A 22,971-nucleotide genomic window follows, 5' to 3' on the forward strand; every position below is an offset into this window, starting at 1 on the left:
TAAAGCATTAAACAGACCTGTGGTATAAAAATAGATTTATCATGTTAATAAACAAATGTTGTGTAAGTGGAATTGAAAACAGAACTATAATAAATTTTGGAAGTGAGGGGACATAAATGTTAAATTGGCACATGAAAAGAAGACACTTGCCCAATAAAATGCTGGGAAAGAATTTACGTTTTAATTCAATTATTCTAAAACCATGAGATTTATGTTTGTCAGTTTATCATATACAACTTTAGTTTATAAAAGAAAGTAAGTTGAATAAATATGCTGTGCAACAATTATGGTAAGATTTTTTTTAAAATCTTTGTAAATAGTCGTTTAAATAAAAACAGATGACAGCTCTTTTGAAAATATATGCTGTCTGTCTTCTTTCAACGCTCCGTGCAGTAAAGGCACAGCAATACAGCTTAACCATCAAAGCTTCAGCTACGCGTATGTGAAGTTTCTTTCAGCTGGAGAGAGATTGCTTCAGGGATTCATTGTGTCTTGTATAAAAGACATCTGTATAGCCAGGCTAGAAAATCTTAAATCAGAAAGATTTGGAGTCTGTGGCCCACCCACGCCAATCAGCAACGCTATCTTTGCCTAAGTAGACCTCCTGCCAGGTGCTTGAGATGAGCAGCAGTGCTCCTCCTCTGAGATTTTTCTAACAAATAGTTGAGTCAGTTTTGTCAAGTTTGTTTTCCAGGAAGTTTGCGTGGTGGTATGTTAGATGGGGAGTGAGTCAGAGTTGTCATTGTTGTTTCAGGTTGATACTTGCTTGCATGCCTGGACGTAATCTTTTATGGTAAGGCTACTTTAAAAATGCTGGGTTGGTTTCAACTCATCATTGGGTCAAAAAGCGACGAACTCAACCTGCTGGGTTTTGTTTTAAACCACTGTTGGGTCAAATATAAACATTTTCTGGGTTCATTTAACCCAACGGCTGGGTTTTCCCCTTTTGACCAAACCCTGGGTTAACAATAACCCAGCATTTTTAGAGTACATTAAATTGCATTAAGCTAACACATGAACATTCCAACATGTGTTATAGTCACGAAAAATGTGATTAATTTATTTGTGTCCATGGCACACAATTCCGCTTTTTTCATGCATTAAGCGTGAATGTGTTTTTCGTGTTACTCAGCACGAATTTGTATAAATAGTTTTTCGTGTCCATGGCACGACTTTCTTTTTCGTGTCATTTTGTGGTTTTTTTTTTTTGTATTTTCTCTTTTTTCCCTATTTTATAAATCATTGTTGCTTGTGGTTGGATTTGGATTAGGATGTCATTTTAATATTGGAAAGTGATTCTAACCCCAAACCCAAGCAACAATGGTAAGAAAATAGGAAAAAAACTATGAGAAAACAAAACATAAAATGACACGAAAAAGAATGTTTTGCCACGGACATGAAAAACTTTTTATAGAAGTTTGTTTGAATGACAAGAAAAAGACATTCGTGCTCAAGGCATGAAGAAAAGCAGAATTTCGTGCCATTGACACAAATAAATTTATTAATTGTTTCATGAATATAACACGACTTTCTGTGAGATCAGTCTGGAACATTCTTTTCAATTTTAGGCATCACACACAAAAAAGGGTGTTATGCAATAAACAAATGCAGATCTCCCACTTCACCCAGAAATGTTTTAACTGTGTTAAAGGCAGCAAAAGTTGAAGTATTTATGCATTATTAAATCAAATTATTGTTTTCACAAAAAATAAATTATCAATATTTACGCACCGTAATGTTGTTTGGATTTTGTATTCATTGTGATTTCAATACAATGCAAAAGTAGAAAATCTGTAAAATTCAGACTGAAGTCTAATAATCTAATTATGAGATTAGGATTTTGATTTCAATTTTTGACATGGTCGTACTCAGTCAATATTAAAGATATCAAGGTTATATTACATAATATTATTTACATTATACAGGATGATTTTGAGTAAATTACAAATAAAATGACCTTAGACTTTTACAGGCAGGGTCACGAATTTAGTTTTATGCACTCCAATTATATAATGTTTATAGACTCTCAACCTATAACACAAGTCATTATGTAGTGCTAATCTGACCCTCGCCCTACTACCCATTATCATGTGTTTCCCTGAATATTGATATTCACCTAACTCTAAAGTCTATTTTACTGTTTAAAAAAAAACTAAGACATGTTGTGCACTCTCTCTAAAGTAAGCGTGGTATGTGGAAAACATACTGTAAGTGCTGCTGTGTGGTGCAGAGTGACCTTGGCCCTTATTGTGTTTGAACGCATTAACACTGGTGGCTAATGCAGCGAGCTGATGTTTGTGGTTTTAAGCATGTGTTGTGTGTGAATGTGCATGCATGTGAACACAACTGGGTTTCCTCAAGTAAACAGTGAAAAAAGCTCATATTTGAAAGCTCTCTTAAGTTGCAATCCCTCAGCACTAATAGCACTAATGGACTGTTTCTAAAGAGGATGCACACTCCATGTTGGTTTCAATGCAGAGCTCAGGTCCTCAGAGAAACTTCTGCCTGTCAATATGACCTTTTTGAGAATCTGTACAAGTATATCTGCATCTGTCAGTCTGCCAAAACAAACAATTTAATAGACAGATCTACAGAACAGCTATTAGTGGTTGTAAACAAAATTGTTTGTTGGTGAAACTCTTACTTCCTTACTCACTAAAGAAAGAGCTTATATCTGAGACATCCATGACATTTTTATTATTTTAATAACAGTTAATGAAATAACTATATGAAAATTAAAAAGAATAACAGCACTTAATATGGCTTTTTGTATTAAATATAAAAGAACAGTTTAAAAGTATAAGCTGAAGTGTCAAGTATTTAGGGTAAACTAACTCCCCTTCCACTTGAGCAATAGTAGGCAGCTGGAGGATCTCTTAAACCTAAATTAAATTAAATCCTAATTTCTAATTCTAATCGAATGACTCCAGGACTTCAGTCTCCTTAAAAATGCTCAATATGTGTTGTTAAATACTAAATACAGACTAATGCTTGAAGAAGACATTTGTTTTGTTTTTAATTTTGTGTACATATTTCCTGTATTTTCTGTTTGTATCTTAAAAAAGAGTGAAAAATAAATATAGATGGATATTAAAACTTTGCTAAAACAACAAAGCTGGTGATGGTGGCCTTTTGCACAGTATTGTATATCTGGACCAGTTTGGAAAATGCATATTTTTTTATTTTTCACCTGATTTAAGGGAAAATAAGTGGTGGTATTATTTTTTCACGGTTTAATTGTTGATTTGAAAGAAAATATTGAAATGTAACAGTTTTGAAACATAGCCTGAACAGGTTCCACATGATTGAAATAAGTTTTCTTAAAATAAACTTAACATCTTACCTCTAGGGATACATGCTAATTTTATTTTAAGATAACTTCATTTCAGTCATGTGGAACCGGTGTCCACAATTGAATTACGTAAATCAAAAAAAATTTCAATTAGATTTTGATGAGATTTATGTGTCACAGGGTTCTCCAGGAGAGAGAGGAGCAGCTGGACCAGGTGGACCTATTGGCCTAACAGGTCGCAATGGCCCTCAGGGACCTCCAGGACCCGCTGGAGAGAAAGGTGGTCCGGTAAGTAAGCATTTTATGAACTTTAAAAATATGTACGTTGTTAAGACCAATTTATATTTCTGCAATAAGGGTACAGCGTACCTTACGCATAAACACATACCCTATGATGTACACTCTAAAAAAAACTGTGCTATATAGCACCAAAAGTGGTTCTTTGCTGGTAATCATAGAAGAACCGTTTTTAGTGCCATATAGCACCGGTGAAGCACCAGTGAAGCACCTGTGTAGAACCATATAGTGCTATGTAGAACCATATGTGGTGCTATATAGCTCCTATTTGGTTCTACACAGGTGCTTTACTGGTGCTTCACCGGTGCTAAATGGCACTAAAAACCGTTCTTCTATGATTACGAGCAAAGAACCACTTTTGGTGCTATATAGCACCATTTGTTTTTAGAGTGTTAATGTGCACATCCCCAAAAATGTAATAATGTGTTAATTCTACATGGACTGCGAGCACTGTGATTGGTCTGCTAGATTAACCCCTTCCTCAGGTCAAAGAATCTGCAAAATATAGCAATGAATTTCATTATACTCTTTCTGCTTGTGAAGGTAAAAACAAAGACCAATTTGAGAAGCAATATTGTTGCTATCAATTTGCTGCTTTTCCTGCTGATGCTTCTTCAACAATGTTCACAACAAGCTGCTTCTTCTTCAGCTTTTGCCTTGATAATATTTGTCACACCGGTAACACCGGTTGACACTGCCTACTAGCAATCTGCATGTCGACACGGACAATGACACAGAAGTATAAATAAAAACTGATGCGTAGGTCTGACGCAGAAGCATAAATCAGCCTTTACACTAACTTGAACTTGAAAAGAGTGAATTCTGGAACATTTTAATAGTGAACATTTTTGTCATTAAAATTAATAGGAATGTAATCTCATTTAATTCACCCTAAAGAAAATATAAAAGCAATTGTGCCTCGGGGAGGGAGTTTGAGTTCATTACTTTTGTGTCTTTTCAATAAACGCATCAATAGCTTGCGGATTTTCACACAGCATGCTAACAAAAATGTCTTTTTTAATTAATTCACCCTTTGACAGTGCAGGATAAAAGCCAAGATCAGTTGTTTGCTGACCGTACGTTTTTTATTAATTGTGGTGGCTTTCTCATAAGCTTTATAAGCCCATACTGCCTGTATTAAATGTATTAAATTATTTTTATAGATTGTCAAAGCATATATTATTTTATTAGTTACTGTATTAATGTACCTTTGTACAGGGTGAAAAAGGACCTACTGGTCCCGCTGGCAGAGATGGCATCCAAGGCCCGGTCGGTCTTCCAGGATCAGCTGGACCTCAAGGTCAACCTGGAGAGGATGGTGACAAGGTGCAGCACTTAGTTTCTAATGTTTGAGTCTTAAATGTTGCTTATTGCATACCTGCACACAGATATTAATGCTACAGACAGATTTCCTTCTTATCCATCACTATAATTAAAAAACACAAAGCCATTACCACAGTAAAGTGCTGAAACTCAATGCGCGCATACACAATTCCACACACTTGCACGTCAAAATAAACAAACATGCTTTGGAAGCTTAGAGTTGAGAAACTGTATTGTCACTAATGTATTCCAGAATCCATTAGCTCCCTGTTAAATGTAGAGAAGCCTTTTTTGCATCCTTATCACGTTCAAAGACACATTATTCTTTCCAGCTTTAGCGCCGATGGTGTCAGGGGGCCAAGTAATCAATTAATTGCAAACACACCCCAAGGTCTTAGTTTTACTGTTCAAATGAAATTCTTTGGAGTAATGTTTACCCGAGGCTGCTGATGCTGAAGTGACCTTGAACATTTTTGATGACCAGACAACAGGGAAAATGTGTGGGGATTCAAATTACACGAATTTAAAAGCAATTCTTTACATTCGCAATTTTCACAGGGAGAGGTCGGTGAGCCGGGTCAAAAGGGAAGCAAAGGTGACAAAGGCGAACACGTAAGTTGCAATTTTTGCAAGATATTTAAATTCCAATAGGCTTGTGTTGCATTTACACTCTAGCATGCACTTGACTCATGTTGTTAACTTTATTCTGACAAAGAGCATCCTTATAGGGCATGCATTTCTATTCATTTTGCAATTTTTTGGTGTTTACATACTGTACTGTATAGGCATTTCACTGATTTTGTACTTGTCTTGTACTTTTGCTGTAGGGTCCCCCAGGTCCAACAGGCCCTCAGGGTGTCATTGGAGCTCCAGGTCCTGCTGTAAGTACCCAACTATCATTTTTATTAGTGCAGTCAATTTCACACATACTGTACACAAGCTGAGAACCCAACAGTGTCAATACGATTGGGCTTGTAAGGTTTAGTGGTTAGCAATCTGGATTGCTAACTAAAAGAATATAGGATTGAATTCCACAAGGAGCAATCCACGAACCATCATCATTGAGCAAGGCACTTAATTCAGGGTTTAGGTTGCTCCAGGGGGATTGTCCAGGTAACAAGGATACTGTAAGTTGTTTCCGATAAAAGTGGGTGTGAAATGAGTAAGTGCTCAGTTTTGTCTGTGTCGAGCAGCCCGCTGTGTTGATGAAGTGAGCGTGTAGTCAGGGCCAGGTGGCACACAGTTGATTATTTTAAAGTTTATGACTCAAGCAGAACTTTCCCAGCTGGGCTTCTCCGTTTACTTGATGCATCCTCCTCATTAGCCCCCTAAAAGCTTATAATTACACCTATTCTGTGCGACTATGTGAAGAACATTCTTGGAGAATGTTCAGCTATTTTACTAAATCACAGGATATGGGTGGGAAACATGGTGCAGGATAAATCGCTAAAATGGCTTACTGTTGTCAGTAACGTGTGCTTTAAAGATATTGGGGTGGTTTCCTAGACAGAGATTAGCTTAAGCCAGGACTAGACCTTAGTTTAATTAGGAAATATAACAAGTTTTAACAAACATGCCTTACTAAAATCATTACTTGTGTGCATTTTGAGGCCAAACAGGGCACTGATGTATTTTAAGATACTGTTTGTCAGTGCAAGATGTTTTCAGTTTGGACAGCTCTTACATTTATTTTAGTCTAGGACTAGTCTAATCCCTGTCCGGGAAACCGCCCCTTAGTTTGCCTAAATATAAGCAGAATATTTGAGTTTGTATGCTCAAATGATATTGTAAAGGAACATCCATCACAAACACTTTATACAGAGCATACACACGAAAAAATGCTGGGTTATTTTCAACCAAGTGTTGGGGTCAAAAAAGACAACCCAACCCGCTGTTGTAATTTACACTGTACATTTTTTCCTGTAGAAATTACAGTATTACTCGCAGCTGGTTGCCAGTAACTTACTGTAGATTTAACATTTACTGTATGTTATTTACTGGCAACAGTTTGTTCAAAGTTAAATGAACATGAAACATTTTCAGTCTTTATCTTCTACAGTAAGTTACTGGCAACCAGCTGCATAATTACAGTAATTTTTTTACAATGTACCCGATGCTGGGTTGTTTCAACCCAAAATGCTGTGTTGTGGTTATATATTATTTGGTCAAGTATGACAATTTTTTTGTGGGGGTTACTTAACCCAAGACCAAAGCTGGGCTTAAAATAACCATGCATTTTATAGAGTAAAAGTCCCTGCTGTACTTAATTCAGGTTGCCATTGTGAAGGTTTTTGTTATTTCATATTGTTTCGTGATGTTTTATGCAGTTGTATAATGCAGATGTGGTTCTGCATGTGTTGCTGAACAACTGTTGTTTCAAATTGTTACAACACAAACCACAATACAACGCTGTCTCTGATGAAATCCTTTACTGGCCAAACAACTGTGTTGTTAATGTATTACGAATATACAAATGCATAATGTACAAATATATTACAAATATAGAAATATCTAGAAAATAAGTCAAATGAAATATTCACATACGGTTCAAAGATCCCAGTTTGAGAACTTCTGCTGTAGGTTAATCAATACTTCATTCCCTTATCGTCTCCAGTGCATAATGATCAAAGTCTAATTATCAAAACCCCACATTCCCTATAGGCATTTCTTTAATGTGTCTTCATTCATTTAATATGTCTTCAAAATGGCTGTTTAACAGCCGCACATCCCTAACTTTAGAGCAGGCAGTTTTAGAAATAAAGTTTGCACATTATCAATCCCTTCACATCTTTTCAAGTCCTCGAGCCCTTTTGATGTCTGACTGGGGAAGATCTCATTCTCATGCTTGTTTGCACCGTATAGGAATGTATGAGAAATCTTCTAAGGTTGCCATCTCTTTTTTTTTTTTTACTGCACTTTACATGTTGGCAATCATGTTTTGATGTTGTATCTTTATTAGATGTGTAAAGGGAATATATCTCTGTCTTGTGTAGGGAAGTGATGGAGAGGCCGGTCCCAGAGGTCAGCAGGGAATGTTCGGGCAGAAGGGAGATGAGGGCCCTCGTGGTTTCCCAGGTCTTCCAGGTCCCATCGGACTCCAGGTACATTTATAATCTTAAGCTTGTGCCTATGATTTTATAGATATTGCTGCATATTAAGCTCAGATATGAGAAATTACACACGTCTCCTTTAAAGGGACACTCTGTTTTTTTAAATAGACTCATTTTCCAGCCCCCCTAGAGTTAAACATTTGATTTTTAACTTTTTGGAATCCATTCAGCTGATCACTGGGTCTGGCACTACCACTTTTAGCATAGCTTAGCATAATCCATTGAATTTTATTAGACCATTAGCATGGCGCTAAAAAATAACCAAAGAGTTTGGATATTTTTCCTATTTAAAACTTGGCTCTTCGGTAGTTACATCGTGTACTAAGACAGACAGAAAATTAAAAGTTGCGATTTTCTAGGCAGATATGGCTAGGAACTATACTCTCATTCTGCTGTAATATCATTGCACCTCCTGCAGCCATGTTACAGCAGCAAAGTCCTTGATTATTACATCAGAAAGAGAGTATAGTCCTAAACATATCTGCCTAGAAAATCACAACTTTAATTTTCTGTCTGTCTTAGTACACGATGTAACTACAGAAGAGTCAAGTTTTAAATAGGAAAAATATCCAAACTCTTAGGTTAATTTTTAGCGCGATGCTAATGGTCTAATCAGATTCAATGGATTATGCTAAGCTATGCTAAAAGTGGTAGCGCCAGACCCGGAGATCAGCTGAATGGAGTCCAAAAAGGTAAAAATCAAATGTTTAACTCTAGGGGAGCTGGAAAATGAGCATATTTTCAAAAAAAGTTGAGTGTCCCTTTAAGCAAAGAAATGAGAACAGTACTCAGCACACCAATATTACAGAGTCAACCAGAGCAATTGACCACTAATCAGAAGTAATAGGAGCAGTGATTCATCCCAAGCAGCTGTGATAATTGTTTTTCCACTGTGTCTCCTTGTTTAATAGCTAAGTGCCTCTGACTGATCCTGCTTTTTAATGATTTTTGATCCCATCCTAATTTGTTTTCTCTCAGGTTTTGAATAACTTGCTAATGAAGAGATATTAAGTTTGATCAGAACGGAGACATTTCTTAATGATTTTAAAACGGACTGTAAATATAACCCATTTATCATCTTGACTCTGCAGACAGAAATTTTAAGTAACGTGACATCACAACTCTTCAACAAATATGCAGCAAACTATGCGTTATTTGGTACCAAAGAACCTGCCTGCCAGATACAATGACCCAGAAAGTCTTCTCATTAGAGATTATGTTGACTGTGAAGAATAGAGATATGTGTGTTGGTATTGTTGGGTGATAATGATCTGACTAACTCTCAGACCCTTTTAGTCATGCACAATTATATCGGCAAATGAAATGCTTGCCAAGCTTCGGCTCTTTTTGTGTTGCATATTTCAAAGCAGCATCGGGGTTGCACTCACATTCCTAAGCATTCGAATGCAAATGTGATAATTACCATGAGGTTTCTTCTAGTGCTAATTACAGAAAATTGTTATATGATTAATAGTGTTTACACTTGGGTTGAAATTAATATTCTGTACCGTGAAACTTATTGTTATTCTAAATCATCATGTTTGCTGTGCTTGAGGAAACACGGCATCATGTAATCTTTTGTAACTGAAACGAAGCATTTTAAAAAAATTGTTAAAATGACACAACTGGCAATATTTTATCTACTATTTCACCTGTTTGGAATTTAAACTACTTTATATACAATTTACATTTGCTTTCTTCTAGGGTTTGCCAGGCCCGCCAGGTGAGAAGGGAGAAAATGGAGATGTTGGCCCAATGGTGAGTTCATACTGACACCAATGCTTAAAAATATGATGTGTTATGGTATGATTGCAGGATACAAGCTTAGTATTAAGTGCCATGCAGAAGACGATTCAGAATTATTCAGAATCCCAATTTACAGAATGTTCAGTCGGTGTATAGTTTCAGTAGTGATGCAGTCCCATTGATTGTTGATCTTCCTGACAAACTGCTGTTCCTCTAACAGGGTCCACCTGGTCCTCCGGGTCCCAGAGGTCCTCAAGGCTCTAGCGGAGCAGATGTAAGCTAACTGTAATATATTTGTTAAACATACAGTAGAAACTTCTTAAGTTCAAAGGGAATCAGACAAAACTATACTTTGTTATTTGGTTGACAGGGTGCTCCTGGTCCTCCTGGAGGTATCGGTTCAATGGGTGGCAATGGCGAAAAGGTGAAAGAGCTATATATCATAATATTATATATATAATCATTTTTTTCCTTTATATTTCCTCATTATCATATTTTGAATGCACATGTACAGTTTAGCACCGATGATAAGGCAGAATCAAGACCTTACCTAACAGTTTTTTTGCCCTTAGGGTGAAACTGGGGAGGCAGGTAACCCAGGACCACCCGGAGAGCACGGTCCAGCAGTAAGTTGTATGTTTTTGTGTGTAAGGATTGTTGAGCATGATTTCCCAGGTGTGACTTATATTTAATCTATTACCATTCAGGGATCGCCGACTATTTTGTCGTCATTCAGGGAACTTTGTAAATTTATGTACAAGTGCATGTTTTTCTTTATCTCATACTGTACTGTATATGCTGAGGTGAACATGACCTGTGTTCCAGATGGTAGACAATAGCCTCTTTCACACAGTAATTCTGGTAAATTACCATGAATTTACCAGAATGAATTTACCAGTAAATACAAAAATGTGCTGTTCACACATGCAGTGACATTCCGTCTTTTTACCAGTAAGACATCATTCACACATCAGTATCAAAATACCGGTAAATTCGGAGAGAAAGCGGAAGTTACCTGTGGCGCGCGGCCGGCGAGCTCCGTCCGTGTCGTATTTGTAAACGGCGGGTTATGACTTAATATCCACGGTCCGTATTTTGTTGTTTTCACATCTGTGGCAAACGGTCGCGAAGTTGCTCGTGACAAAACAACATTGCGTTAGGCGGCGTCAAACGGAACCTGCGCGTTTGCACATTAGGCTTCACAGATGGTGTGCTAAGGACGTCGGCAATTTGGCAATTAGATGGTAAGCTGTTTTAAACAACTTTGGTGAAGAAATGTGGATGTTAACTTCAGGTGTGCTCGACTTTTAAGCAACATGTGTGTGGAAACGTCTGTAAACAGTCTGGGGGAAACCGCGTCACCTGTATAAAAAACTTTCTGATTGGCCCGCCCGATCTGTCAGCGCGGTCTGACGTCATCTAAATGCCGGTAATGCTATATTTTTCGTTCACACACAGCGCTTACCGGCAAATTACCGTTAATCTTACAACCTGTCTTACTGGTAAATTGGGAGCACTGATTTACCGGAAAGGTTCTGTTCACACATGACATGTTAACTGCAATTTACCAGTAAATTACCAGTAAAGACTGTATGTGTGAAAGGGACTATTGTCATCATCCTTTTCTCTCTGGGACATTATTGTGTTAACTGCCATTACACAGACTTGTTTATGTGATATTAGCATCTTTAATGCAGATTTTTGTTTATTTGTTTGGCTCAATGCATATCCAAACTAAATAGAGGAGGACAGTTTTCTCATGCTGCAACTTTCTTTACATGTACACTGGAGGTTTGCTAACATCCTTAACCTCAAAGGCATTTACTCACCCTTAAGCCATCATCAATGTAAATGAGTATATTTTTCCAGATGAACATAGTATGAGTTATATAAGAAAATGTCCTTGCTCGAGTAGTAGTACAGGGACCAGCAGGCAACAACTTCTGATTTTGAAGACTAAAAGTGCATCCATCCTTTACAGACGTAATCCAAATGGCTTCAGGGGGTTAATAAAAGCCCATTTGAATGAATTAGATTTTGTAAGAAAAATATCCATATTTAAAACTTTATAAACCATAATTAGTAGCTTTCGGTATCGGCCAAAGTGCATTTACAGAGCTTTTTATTCATTATTTAATGGCGGGTGCCACCAACGTTAAGGCGCATTATCGCCACCTAACTCACTCTCGAAGCCACTCCAACACAGTAGGTAGCGGTAATGCACCGGAAGCTAGTTATTATGGTTCATAAAATTTTAAACATGGATATTTTTCTAAGAAATTACCCACAGAAGGCCTTTATTAACCATCTGGAACTGTGTGGATTACATCTGTGATGCACTTTTTGGCTTCAAAGTCAGACGTTGTTCCCTGGTCCCTGTTTACAACCATTATCAAGCTTGGAACAGCAAGGACATTTCTAATAAAACTCTGATTGTGTTTGTCTGAAAAAAGATAATTATGTACATCGAGGATGGCTTGAGGGTGAGTAAATCACGGGGTTCCATTTTTACTGCATTATCCCTTTAAGAAGTGTAACTCAACCCACATTTGTGCTATAGGCATGATACAGTACTGTATGTCAAATTATGCGACCGGTTAATGAGAATGCTAATACTTTTCCAAGTAATGAGATTTAAGTTTTTTGCTTGGAGAGGATAAAAGACTAAATTGTGGGAGAGACGTGAGCCTTGTAACTATACTAGTATACTGAATTGTGGATGGCTGCATGTGACTTGGGCCTGTATGTAACCTCCATCTGTATGCCTCGTCTATGTAACATCAATAATGAGAAAGACTGAGGAACACTGTCCTGCTAATGTCAGTATAGCATTACACAGTTCCCTATTTCCTTCTTTAGAGCTGTCCTTTATACCCTGGTAGAATACAACCTTCACTGCTGTCTTTATGGCCATCAGACATTTATTATAGTTACCTCATACTACTGTATAATAAAATCAATCAGTTATTATCTTTAGTTTTTCTACTTTATTTTTTGTTTACACATTTACTTTTTAGCATAGTTTATTTTATTGTGGAAGAAAAGGAAAGTGTGATGTTGATAGTTGTATTCTTTCCCAGGGACCCAAAGGTGAGTTTGGAGAGAAAGGAGAAGCTGGACCTCCTGGAGCTGCAGGACCTGCCGGTGCAAAAGGACCACCTGGAGATGATGGCCCCAAAGGAAACCCAGTGCGTCCCGGAAAATGTGTTTGCAATAGAATAAACCTTCTTGATGAATTATCATTAATTGGTCTTGTGTTCATTTAGGGACCTATTGGATTCCCTGGAGATCCAGGCCCCCCTGGTGAGCCCGGTGTTGGTGTAAGTTCCTCATTGTGGCATTCAGACACAACATATTACCTTTAAAGGTGGGGTGCATGATCTCTGAAAGCCAATGTTGTTATCTGAAATCACATAAAAAAACTTCCCCCTACCACAATAAAATCTGGACCTTCTTTTGATAGACCCGCCCAACATATACGCATCCCAAGCAGTGATGTCAGTTAATAGTATGCTGATTGGCTACAAGTGTGTTTTGGTACTCAATCCTACTCTCTTTTCCAAAGTGTTTTTCAAAAATCATGCATCCTGACTTTAACTCCCATTAATTTTTAGTTTAGCTGCTGTCATAACAAATGTTATGAAAAAATTATTCATTAATCAGTGCCGGCCTCTGTATATATGGGTTAATAATGCATGTAGAAAAGTGTCAGAGATTAACTTATTTGTGTATATACAAATGATATAAAGCTTTTAGGATATGAAATAAAAGGGCAATGTTGTAATGTAATTATTCCACGCAGGGACTCGATGGCCTTCCTGGAGACAAGGGAGATGATGGAGAGGCCGGTCAGCCCGTGAGTGATAATCAACTCGCTCCGCGAATAATATTTCATATTCAAACCGTCATGAAACTTCCTCTGGGTGAGAGTTAATGTGCTGAATTTTCACACCACAGGGTCCACCTGGTCCATCTGGTGAAGCTGGTCCTCCAGGACCTCCAGGAAAACGAGTGAGTATCTAAACCAGATATTTTGTGCATTTAAATGTATTAAAGGTGCTTGCTAGGATAATGTTTATGCATCATTAAGGGATGGAAAGTATTTTTTGGTTCCAATTTTAAGACTTTTGGGGTCCTCATATGTACCTTTAAGAAAGTAATATGCACTTGTTGTTACCAGTATGTACCCCTGAGGTACTGATATTAACTCTTTAGATGTAGAAATCACCCAGTGACAGCTAGGGAAAATTTTTTGGAGTATTTTGTCTGACAGTATAGCAAAGCCCTGGCATCCATCCACAACACATTAGCAGCGAGAGGCATTTTTCACATTTTCTACTATAAATGTCATATCATCTACTTCATGTCTGCCAAGACACACATTTTCAAAAGACTTTATGGGTCTCCATAAAAGTATATTTTGTGAGAAACGGATCTCACCTGCACAAACAATAAATCTTTCAAAGCAGAGCTAAGTCAGGGTTGTGTTGCATCTTAGTTTCCCATTGCAAATTGTTCCCAAGTGAGTAAAGAATGCAGGTTGTTCCTGGGAATAGGCAATTCTGTGAAATCTATGCATAACATCAAACCTGTGAATAAAGAAATGGCCTCGAATCCGTTTACATTCCTTGAGGGCAAGAGACGAGGTTGACATTTAGACAGATCTATAATAGAATATTGACCAGAGGTACTTGAATGACAGCAGTGTGATAGGCAAGAGGAAATAAAGTTGTCATTGTCAACTGCGGTGTCATTGGCTCAGAATAGATTACTCTCTTAGCTGTGGTGTTCTGATGAATTTAATGCAAAGATCCATACGGTTTTCCATAACGGCCCAATCAGCTAGAAGATAATTAAGCAAATAATAAATCATACAATATTGTTTCCTTTAACACACTGCTGGGCTAAGAAACGGCTCCCATCTGTTATCTTGTGGTCAAATCTGACCCACATTAAAAACTTCCTAAATGCATTATTCATCCTTTAAAGATGGACAATGACAGTTGACTCAAAACCTAAAGAGAATTTGGTTTAAATGCTTATCTAAAGTGAAGTTTATCGCCAAGTGTTTGGCAGGAAACAAATTGAGACTCTTTTAATGTATGGACACATCAGGCTTTTAGTCAGAAATATTGAATTTTCCCGTATCAGCAGAGTCGTGAGCTAATAGCAATAAAAATGCATTACAGAGCTTTCCATTTTTACCCGACTTGCTTACAACTTTAAATTGGTCTGTGCGTGAAGCTGATTCATTCACCAGAGCTCAGCTTTTCTGTGTCCTGAATCTAAATGTGCACACCCATATTGATTATGGGCTTCAGGGAAACATTTCGGCCTGCCCTGTGTTTGTGCCTACGCTGCTAATAAAGAATCAGCGTAAGACTTTGTTCTCTAGATGAGCTGCGATTCATCTAAATAATCATGTTAATTGTGCTCACAAATGTGACCAGTCACGGAAAGTAGGGACACAAGTCGAATCTGGGGCATTTTGAGTTATTCGTAAATTCTGAAAGTGCAGTTTCTAAGCTTTCTAACGATGTGTAACACATAGAAATCTGATAAGATTTGGAGAAGTTGTGGCCATTTGAATGTAACACATTCAAGAAGGAGAATGCTGAGAAATTTGAGAAAGAAAAAAGTTAACACTTTCCCTTTTCCCTGGCTGGAGAGACAATAGGGCTCATTTACATCTCATTTAGCTAAGCCATACCCCCTGTAAAGCCATTTTGACAGATGTTCTAGCATCATATGTAGTATTTTATTACAGAAGTCCGAATGTACAACATGCAAAAATAAACAGGACTTTTACCTTTGTGGGGATCACAAGTCGAATCCAGTCTGTTTCAGATGTGTGAATCATCCAATGATTTTTGTCCACAAATGCGTATAATGCGTGAAATATAGATATATAGTCTATTGTTTACATCAGATTTCGCATGAACTTCTGTTAATACAATATAATATACAATCTGAGGACTATTTACATCGTAACATGTAAGGGTATATCAGATTACAGTCCGGTATTTGCGTTCCGTTAAACACATGAACCCGGCTTAAAATTTTGTATTTAAAATAGGGTCTCTGTGTAACTTATGAGTTTGACTTCATGCTGCGCTGCAAGACGTCAAAGTACCGCGAGAGCGAGTCGAAATTAAACTACTCCGTAAGATTTCTTGAAGAGCTCTCGCGGTACTTTGACGTCATCCGACTGCGGCGCCCCATAAAGTCAGTGACGCGGCTGACGTACGATGCGGCTGACTGTTATTTGTTCCGCCCCAGCTTCTTTTATCTTTCTTTTGTTTTGTGCGCCCGAGCTTCATTTACAGTCTGGGGAGACGCACGCTATAAGTTTGAAAAAATAAATAAAACTAAACAAACATGTCTGAGGAACAGGGCAGCGCGTCACTACAGTCACGTGACTTCACGCTCGAGCCAGAAGAGAAGACAATGCTGAATAAAGTCGTAATTCTTGCTATTTTTGGACCAAACTGTATTGTCGATGCTTCACCACAATCTCACTGACCCACTAATGTCGCATGGACTACTTTGATTGTTTTTATTACCTTTCTGGACATGGAAACCGTACATAGATTTTCAATGGAGGAAACAGAAAGCTCTCGGACTAAATCTAAAGTTAAAACATCTTAAACTGTGTTCCGAAGATGAACGGAGGTCTTCCGAGTTTAGAACGACATACGGGTAAGTCATTAATGACATTATTTTCAGTTTTGGGCGAACTATCCTTATTCAGTAGTCACGCTGTTCCCTGTGGGGGCGGAGGCAAAAACACAAGCTTATACAGTATGTAAATATACACACAGACAATGACGCCCCCCGCTGCACGCTAGAATCTCTGGAAAAACAAGCTTATTTCAACCGCAAAATGTACCCTTTTAAATATACATAAACTGCTATCTCAAACATGGAGAGGCTTCTTCGTGATCTCAACTAACAGATTCTGCAATAAAACGAAAATCACAAATTTTGAAAAAAAAAACTTTGATTCTCATTTTCTCGAAACTTGTGCTGCCGACTTGTGCCCCTGGTTTCCGTGACGGTTCACAAATGTGGAAAAGGCAATGTTTGGCATCTGCCCACATCATTTGCCATTACTGCTGGTGTCTCGGCATAAACTCTCCATAGAACTATTCTGAATCAAATAGATTTGCTGTACTGAATAAAGACTTCATACACTCCAAGTAATTTTGTGTTGGTTTAACCCACAAATGGGTAAATTTTGGACCAAGTGTTGGGTTATAAAAAAACTACAGTATACTGGGTTGTTGTTACCCAGCCATGATTTAAAACAGCCCAGCATTTAGGTTGACTCAGCAAAGGTTTTTTATAAGCCAAACAGAACTAGTTTTGTTTCTAGGGAGATGTCTGTAAATTTGTCTAACTGTCGACTGATGGATGTCTAAACATTTCGAGATTGTTTTGCATCCCTTTTCAGCCTTATGGAGTGGAATAACTCTTGATCGGATATCTTTAGAAAGGCATGGTTCATAAGAGCTGATGCTTCTTAAGGACAGCAATCTTAAAATGTTTGATTGTCTATTATCAATCAAAGTAGCACTAAACCACACCTTTAAACTCATTTAATTAATTGGACTCCAGTTAACCAGCTTTTGACACAAATTAGCTTTCGTTAAAGTTTCCTCCAGCACTGTGAATTTTCAATGGGTGTTAAAAAAAAAAAACAGGAAACTAGAATTATTTGTGTCGTCAGCTTATGTACATTGTGTTTGTCTATTTTTGTAACCTAGTTGAGGATTAGATCACATTTTATGGCAAATCACTGTAAAAAAAAAAACAGTTCATTCCTAGGGGTTCACATACTTTTCTTACCAATGTATGGCCATCATCTTTCAGACGAAACACATTTGGAATTATTTTAGTAAATGTTCTCGCTTTTCCCTGTTTTCTTCCGTTATATAACATGGAAGATCAAGGACATTTGCTAAAATAAATCCAAATGTGTTTGTCTGAAAGATGATGGACATCTGTATCTCTGATTACTTGAGGGTGAGTAAATCATGGCGTAATTTTGATATTTGGCTAGAGGATCCCTTTAAGAATTGTATTATGAGAATATAGTCCTATCCAAATTGTATTTTAAAGCACACATATAACAAAATTCTGTAAGGCTTATGCTTAAAACATTAAAAATATTATATATTGGAATATTATATTTAAGATATAGATAGATTTTTAGATACTATATAGATATAAATATAGTTTATGCAACTAATCTTATCCTCTGTATGTGAATGTTTATGTATTTTGTTGGAAAACAACACAATTTAAAGAATATAAAATATATATTTTTTGCAGTGAAGTGATTATTTATGATTGATTATGCTTTGATTTTCTTTCTTCAAGGGTTCTGCTGGCCCTGCTGGTCCTGAAGGCAGACAGGGAGAAAAGGGTGCCAAGGTAAGACTTTCATCTGTTCTTTAAAACAGCAGCATGATTGCCCTTTGTATTGCTGTGCAAAACCTTTGTTGTCTTAAGCTGTTGATTTGTTATCTGTGTGAAGGCTTTTGTGTTCTCTCTTAGCACTGAGTGTTTCTGACTTTCAAAATCCTCATTTAAAGATTTTTGCACAACAAAGCCTTATTGGATGCCAGGTCAAGTTAATCCCGCACTATGGATTCAGCCATAGAAAGTGGCAGGAAATCTATTTTAAAGCTTGCTTTTAAAGCTCTAGTTTCTCAGAATGATCAGTTGATCTATTGTTATTGTTTTATTTAATCACATGACATGTTACCCTTGATCACATCGCTGTTGATGTTAGAAAATGTGCATCCAAAAGCTCAGTTTAATGACTAAACAAACATTAGAGCAATAGAAACTTTAGATAAAATTGTACATTATTATATTTGCATTTTTTACACCAGGGTGCTGATAACCCTGTCAAGTTTTCTTTTGCAGTAATTGACTATATATACTGCCTTGCTAACACAGGGAGAAGCCGGTGCTGAAGGACCAGTGGGCAAAACTGGGCCTGTGGGTCCCCAGGGACCTCCTGGAAAGGCTGGTGCCGAGGGGTTACGTGGTATCCCTGGACCTGTGGTATGCTTTTAGGAAACTAATTTAGTCTAAACACTGTGTAATTATTTTATATTAGCAAATAGTACACAGGAATATTTGAATTTTAATCATTACATGTTTCAAAGTTGACTCTCTATCTTTGTCCGTTCTGTACACTGTAAAAAATCCTTGTTTCACTTCAAGTTCAATCAACTTGAATTTACAATTCATTTCAACTTTCTTGGCTAGTGAGGAGTTACTATAAATTATAAAAATACTTAAATAATTATTTATTTCAAATATTTTTATAAATATAGCAACTCCTCATAACTCAAGTAAATTCATTGTAAATTTAAGTTGATTAAACTTAAAAAATTTAAGTGCAACAAGGAATTTTGACATTGTAGATGTTGAGTCTATATACTGTGTACTATACTGTAATTGGTCACTGTCTTTTGTCTCAGGGTGAGCAGGGACTTCCTGGTGCCTCTGGCCAAGATGGTCCTCCTGGGCCGTTGGTAAGAGTATACACAGCATCATTTGATTACTCAGATGAATGTATCGAGTAATGTTTAAAGTCACTTATTAGCTTTGATTCTGAACAATGACAACATTCATTTGTTTTGACAATGTTTAGGGTCCTCCTGGTCTTCCTGGCTTGAAAGGTGACCCTGGTTCTAAGGGTGAAAAGGTATGCTGTTACATTTGAACAGGGTTGTTATGTTTATAGAATAAAAAGCAGAAAACTGAGATTAATGCAGAAAACAAAAAAATCAATGCTAAAAGTACAAAGAAAACAAATGGGGAATTAAAGACATATACAGTACAGTACAGGGTTAGAAAGATAAAAATTTTATTGAAAATTATAGATTTCCCTCAGATATGGTCTGAAACAAAAGTATTTATCAAAGCGTGTACAATATTAAAGACTTTACAACACAGTCAGAGAGTGTTTTCTTATTCTAATAAATCGGATACAGTAGGACAGTAGCGCTGTAACTTAAATGAATAGTTGTCCCAAAAATAAAAATTCTGTCATAATTTACTCACCCTTGTGTTTTAAAACTGTATGAGTTTCTTTCTTCTGTTAAGGACAAAAGAAGGTATTTTGAAAACTACAGCTTTTCTTAAAAAAAAAACTGTTTTATTAGTTATGCTGAGCTCAGTTAAAAGTTTGTGAGAGCAGTTGGCTTTACTGCCATCGCTATTTCATATAATGACAAGGTATAAACAGGATTAAATTTAGTGTCAGACAATGATTAAACCTTTACTTTGCCAGCAATACAGTTATAAATGCAGTATACCTCTCTAAAGATGTTTTATGATGGGACACCTGGTGAGTTGCCAGAGTGTATTATGTATTAACATTGCGGCAACTAGCTGTAGCTGTAAATGGCAGGTGTTGAATAAAAATTATTCCACTTAAACACATTGTTTCTCTGTGCTTAGAATAGCAATGCACAATGCTATAAAAAAAATATCGATTCACTGTAATGAAATATAGTTGTTTGGCAACAAAGTTTTGCTTTTCATTTTTTTATTTCACTTTCGTTAAATGCATGTTTGAGCTGTATTAAGTGAAAACAGCTTGCGCTCGCATATCTTGACTTAAAATATATGAGTGCCATTGTTTTGTGTCAAGATGCAAACCAGTATTGTTTTTTGTAAGGTTTGTTTGTAAAAACTACTTAAAAGTCTTGATATAACTAAGTTTTGGCTTAATCTAAACCCTGTCTTGGAAACTGCCCCAAAGAGTCATCCTTTTGTTTGTAGAAATGATCCTAACAGGGATCAACAAGACTTTCATCTTATTTGCATTTCTGTCAACACGTTATTCCTTTGAGACTTTTTTATACATTTAAAACAAGTTTTTTTTTCTGCTCTTTTTTTTTAGGGTCATCCAGGTCTGATTGGTCTTATTGGCCCTCCTGGTGAACCAGGAGAGAAGGGTGACAGGGGGTTGCAAGGACCACAGGGACTGGGTGGAGGCAAGGGTGATGTTGTGAGTAGATGCTCTTTACACACTTATTTAGTTTTGTGTAGTTTTTCTGCTCAACATCTGCCTTGATTAAGAATAAACACTTACCCTCGGTTTCACATACAAGACTTAAAGCTAGTCCTTGACTAAAACACAGGTCCTCAAGATACACACCTGTATTTGTTCCGTCTTTTTCTTTATAAAAGTGGTTTAAACAGTTCAAAGAGGATATTGTTTGAGGATCACATATTATAGATTGTAAATGGACTTCTCTCGAAGAGTAAAGATTGAAAGATTGGTAAATGACAGTGTCCAAGTGAAATGTCATGAATGATCTTAAAAAAGATCTGAAACTTGTGCACATATTGTACTGGCTTTTTGTTCTGTATAGACTAACACTGATATATCCTAATGCATCATTGATTTATTGTTTGCAGGGTCTTGTTGGTTCTGCTGGCCCACTTGGTCCCCCAGGTCCTCCTGGTATTCCTGTAAGTGTCGTCTTTACTATAGCATGTCGTACATTTCACTGTAGTATTATTTGCTTAATTGGTTTCCTTGTTTATTTTCTATCTTCAGGGCACACAAGGACAGAAGGGATCCAAAGGATCATTAGTAAGTGCTAAATCTCTAAATAGCTCTATAAGGTTTTTATTAATTCTCAGTTAATCACCATGTTCTCTTTCCGCAGGGTTCAGCTGGCCAGAAGGGAGAACCTGGGTTGATGGGACCACCAGGTCCACCGGTAAGAAAAGCACTGTACTTTGAAAAAATAAATAAATTGCATTGTGAGCTTTGTTGGAAAATTAGATATAACTTGCTTACAGTATGTCTCCTATCTCTGTCCATCACTTAGGGTCCCGCAGGTGACATCATCCAGTCCCTCCCTATCCAGGCAAATAAAAGAGCAAAGAGGTCAGCCGATGTGCAGGATGACGATGCAGCGGGTTTGACGGACTATGGCATGGAGGGAATGGAGGACGTGTTTGGCTCCCTCAACAACCTAAAGCAGGACATCGAACGTATGAAGTTCCCATTGGGAACCCAGGACAACCCAGCCAGAACCTGCAAAGACCTCCAGCTCAGCCAGCCAGATTTCCCAGATGGTGGGAGAAAGTTTATGAGTTTTCAGTAGTCAAAGCAGAATTATAAACTTATTTGAGCCTATGAAATATGAATCTGATCTACTAGTGAACTAGATTTGATAGTCTCTCTGTAATTGGAGCAAACGCATAGAGAATATTCTAGTAACTTGCATGTTTTTGATTGTAGGAGAATACTGGATCGATCCCAATATGGGATGCACAGGAGATACCTTCAAAGTGTACTGTAATTTCACAGCAGGAGGAGAAACTTGCATCAACCCCGATAAGAAATCTTCAGGGGTAAGAGAAGTACTGCTGCTAAATCTCACGATCAATGGAAAGTAAAATCTTTATCATGGTGAATTTGTTTACTTTCCTTTTGTTTTAGGTTAGAATATCAAACTGGCCAAAGGAGTCACCAGGATCTTGGTTCAGTGAATTCAAGCGTGGAAAAATCGTAAGTACCCTCCATTTTAACATTCATAATCTTTGAATCAAAGCTCAAGCAACTTTGGATCCCTGCGGCTGAAAGTGACAATAGTTTATCTAATATTAAAAGCTGCTTCAGTCTGAGATGATGTTTGATCAGAGATGATGTTTTTCTCTGTCTCAGCTGTCTTATGTGGATGTCGAAGAGAACTCGATCAGCTCAGTCCAGATGACGTTCCTCAAGTTGCTCAGCTCTTCTGCCCGGCAGAACTTCACTTACATTTGCCATCAGTCGGTGGCTTGGTATGATGCCAAAGCAGACAACTATGACAAGGCGCTGCGTTTCCTAGGCTCCAATGATGAGGAAATGTCCTATGACAACAACCCCTTCATCAAGGCTCTTTCAGACGGCTGCTCGGTGAGGCTGCGATTCAAACATTTCACTTATTCAGTTCCAGTGACATTCATACTTTTTTAAGTATGTCTGTAAATAATCCAAAAGCTTGCATAAATGTAGTTAGCAGTATTCATTTTATTAAAGAAAAAAATATTTTTACTGGCTCTCAACAGTGATGGAATGCATTAGCATCATTTATTTCTATTTATTTACTAAAACACTTTATTTCACAGTATTTAGCACCATTTTATTAAATTAAATAATTTTCCCAAAGTAGCCTA

General features: G+C 37.2%; 1 protein-coding gene across 1 annotated transcript in view; it reads left to right on the top strand.

Annotated features, from left to right (window-relative positions):
• Positions 1-22,971, top strand: part of col11a1b (collagen, type XI, alpha 1b) — an 80,535-nt gene that overhangs the window by 55,449 nt on the left and 2,115 nt on the right. The window contains exons 42-66 of the mRNA XM_065276094.1: positions 3,473-3,580; positions 4,808-4,915; positions 5,471-5,524; positions 5,740-5,793; positions 7,906-8,013; positions 9,727-9,780; positions 9,989-10,042; positions 10,139-10,192; positions 10,341-10,394; positions 12,849-12,956; positions 13,035-13,088; positions 13,571-13,624; positions 13,726-13,779; positions 18,151-18,204; positions 18,736-18,843; positions 19,266-19,319; positions 19,439-19,492; positions 20,696-20,803; positions 21,217-21,270; positions 21,359-21,394; positions 21,471-21,524; positions 21,636-21,885; positions 22,052-22,164; positions 22,253-22,321; positions 22,478-22,711. Of these exons, the coding sequence (XP_065132166.1) occupies positions 3,473-3,580; positions 4,808-4,915; positions 5,471-5,524; positions 5,740-5,793; positions 7,906-8,013; positions 9,727-9,780; positions 9,989-10,042; positions 10,139-10,192; positions 10,341-10,394; positions 12,849-12,956; positions 13,035-13,088; positions 13,571-13,624; positions 13,726-13,779; positions 18,151-18,204; positions 18,736-18,843; positions 19,266-19,319; positions 19,439-19,492; positions 20,696-20,803; positions 21,217-21,270; positions 21,359-21,394; positions 21,471-21,524; positions 21,636-21,885; positions 22,052-22,164; positions 22,253-22,321; positions 22,478-22,711 (2,106 nt within the window). The remainder of the gene's footprint in view (positions 1-3,472; positions 3,581-4,807; positions 4,916-5,470; positions 5,525-5,739; positions 5,794-7,905; positions 8,014-9,726; positions 9,781-9,988; positions 10,043-10,138; positions 10,193-10,340; positions 10,395-12,848; positions 12,957-13,034; positions 13,089-13,570; positions 13,625-13,725; positions 13,780-18,150; positions 18,205-18,735; positions 18,844-19,265; positions 19,320-19,438; positions 19,493-20,695; positions 20,804-21,216; positions 21,271-21,358; positions 21,395-21,470; positions 21,525-21,635; positions 21,886-22,051; positions 22,165-22,252; positions 22,322-22,477; positions 22,712-22,971) is intronic.

Source organism: Paramisgurnus dabryanus, chromosome 6, assembly GCF_030506205.2.
Source record: "Paramisgurnus dabryanus chromosome 6, PD_genome_1.1, whole genome shotgun sequence".
Classification (NCBI taxonomy): domain Eukaryota; kingdom Metazoa; phylum Chordata; class Actinopteri; order Cypriniformes; family Cobitidae; genus Paramisgurnus; species Paramisgurnus dabryanus.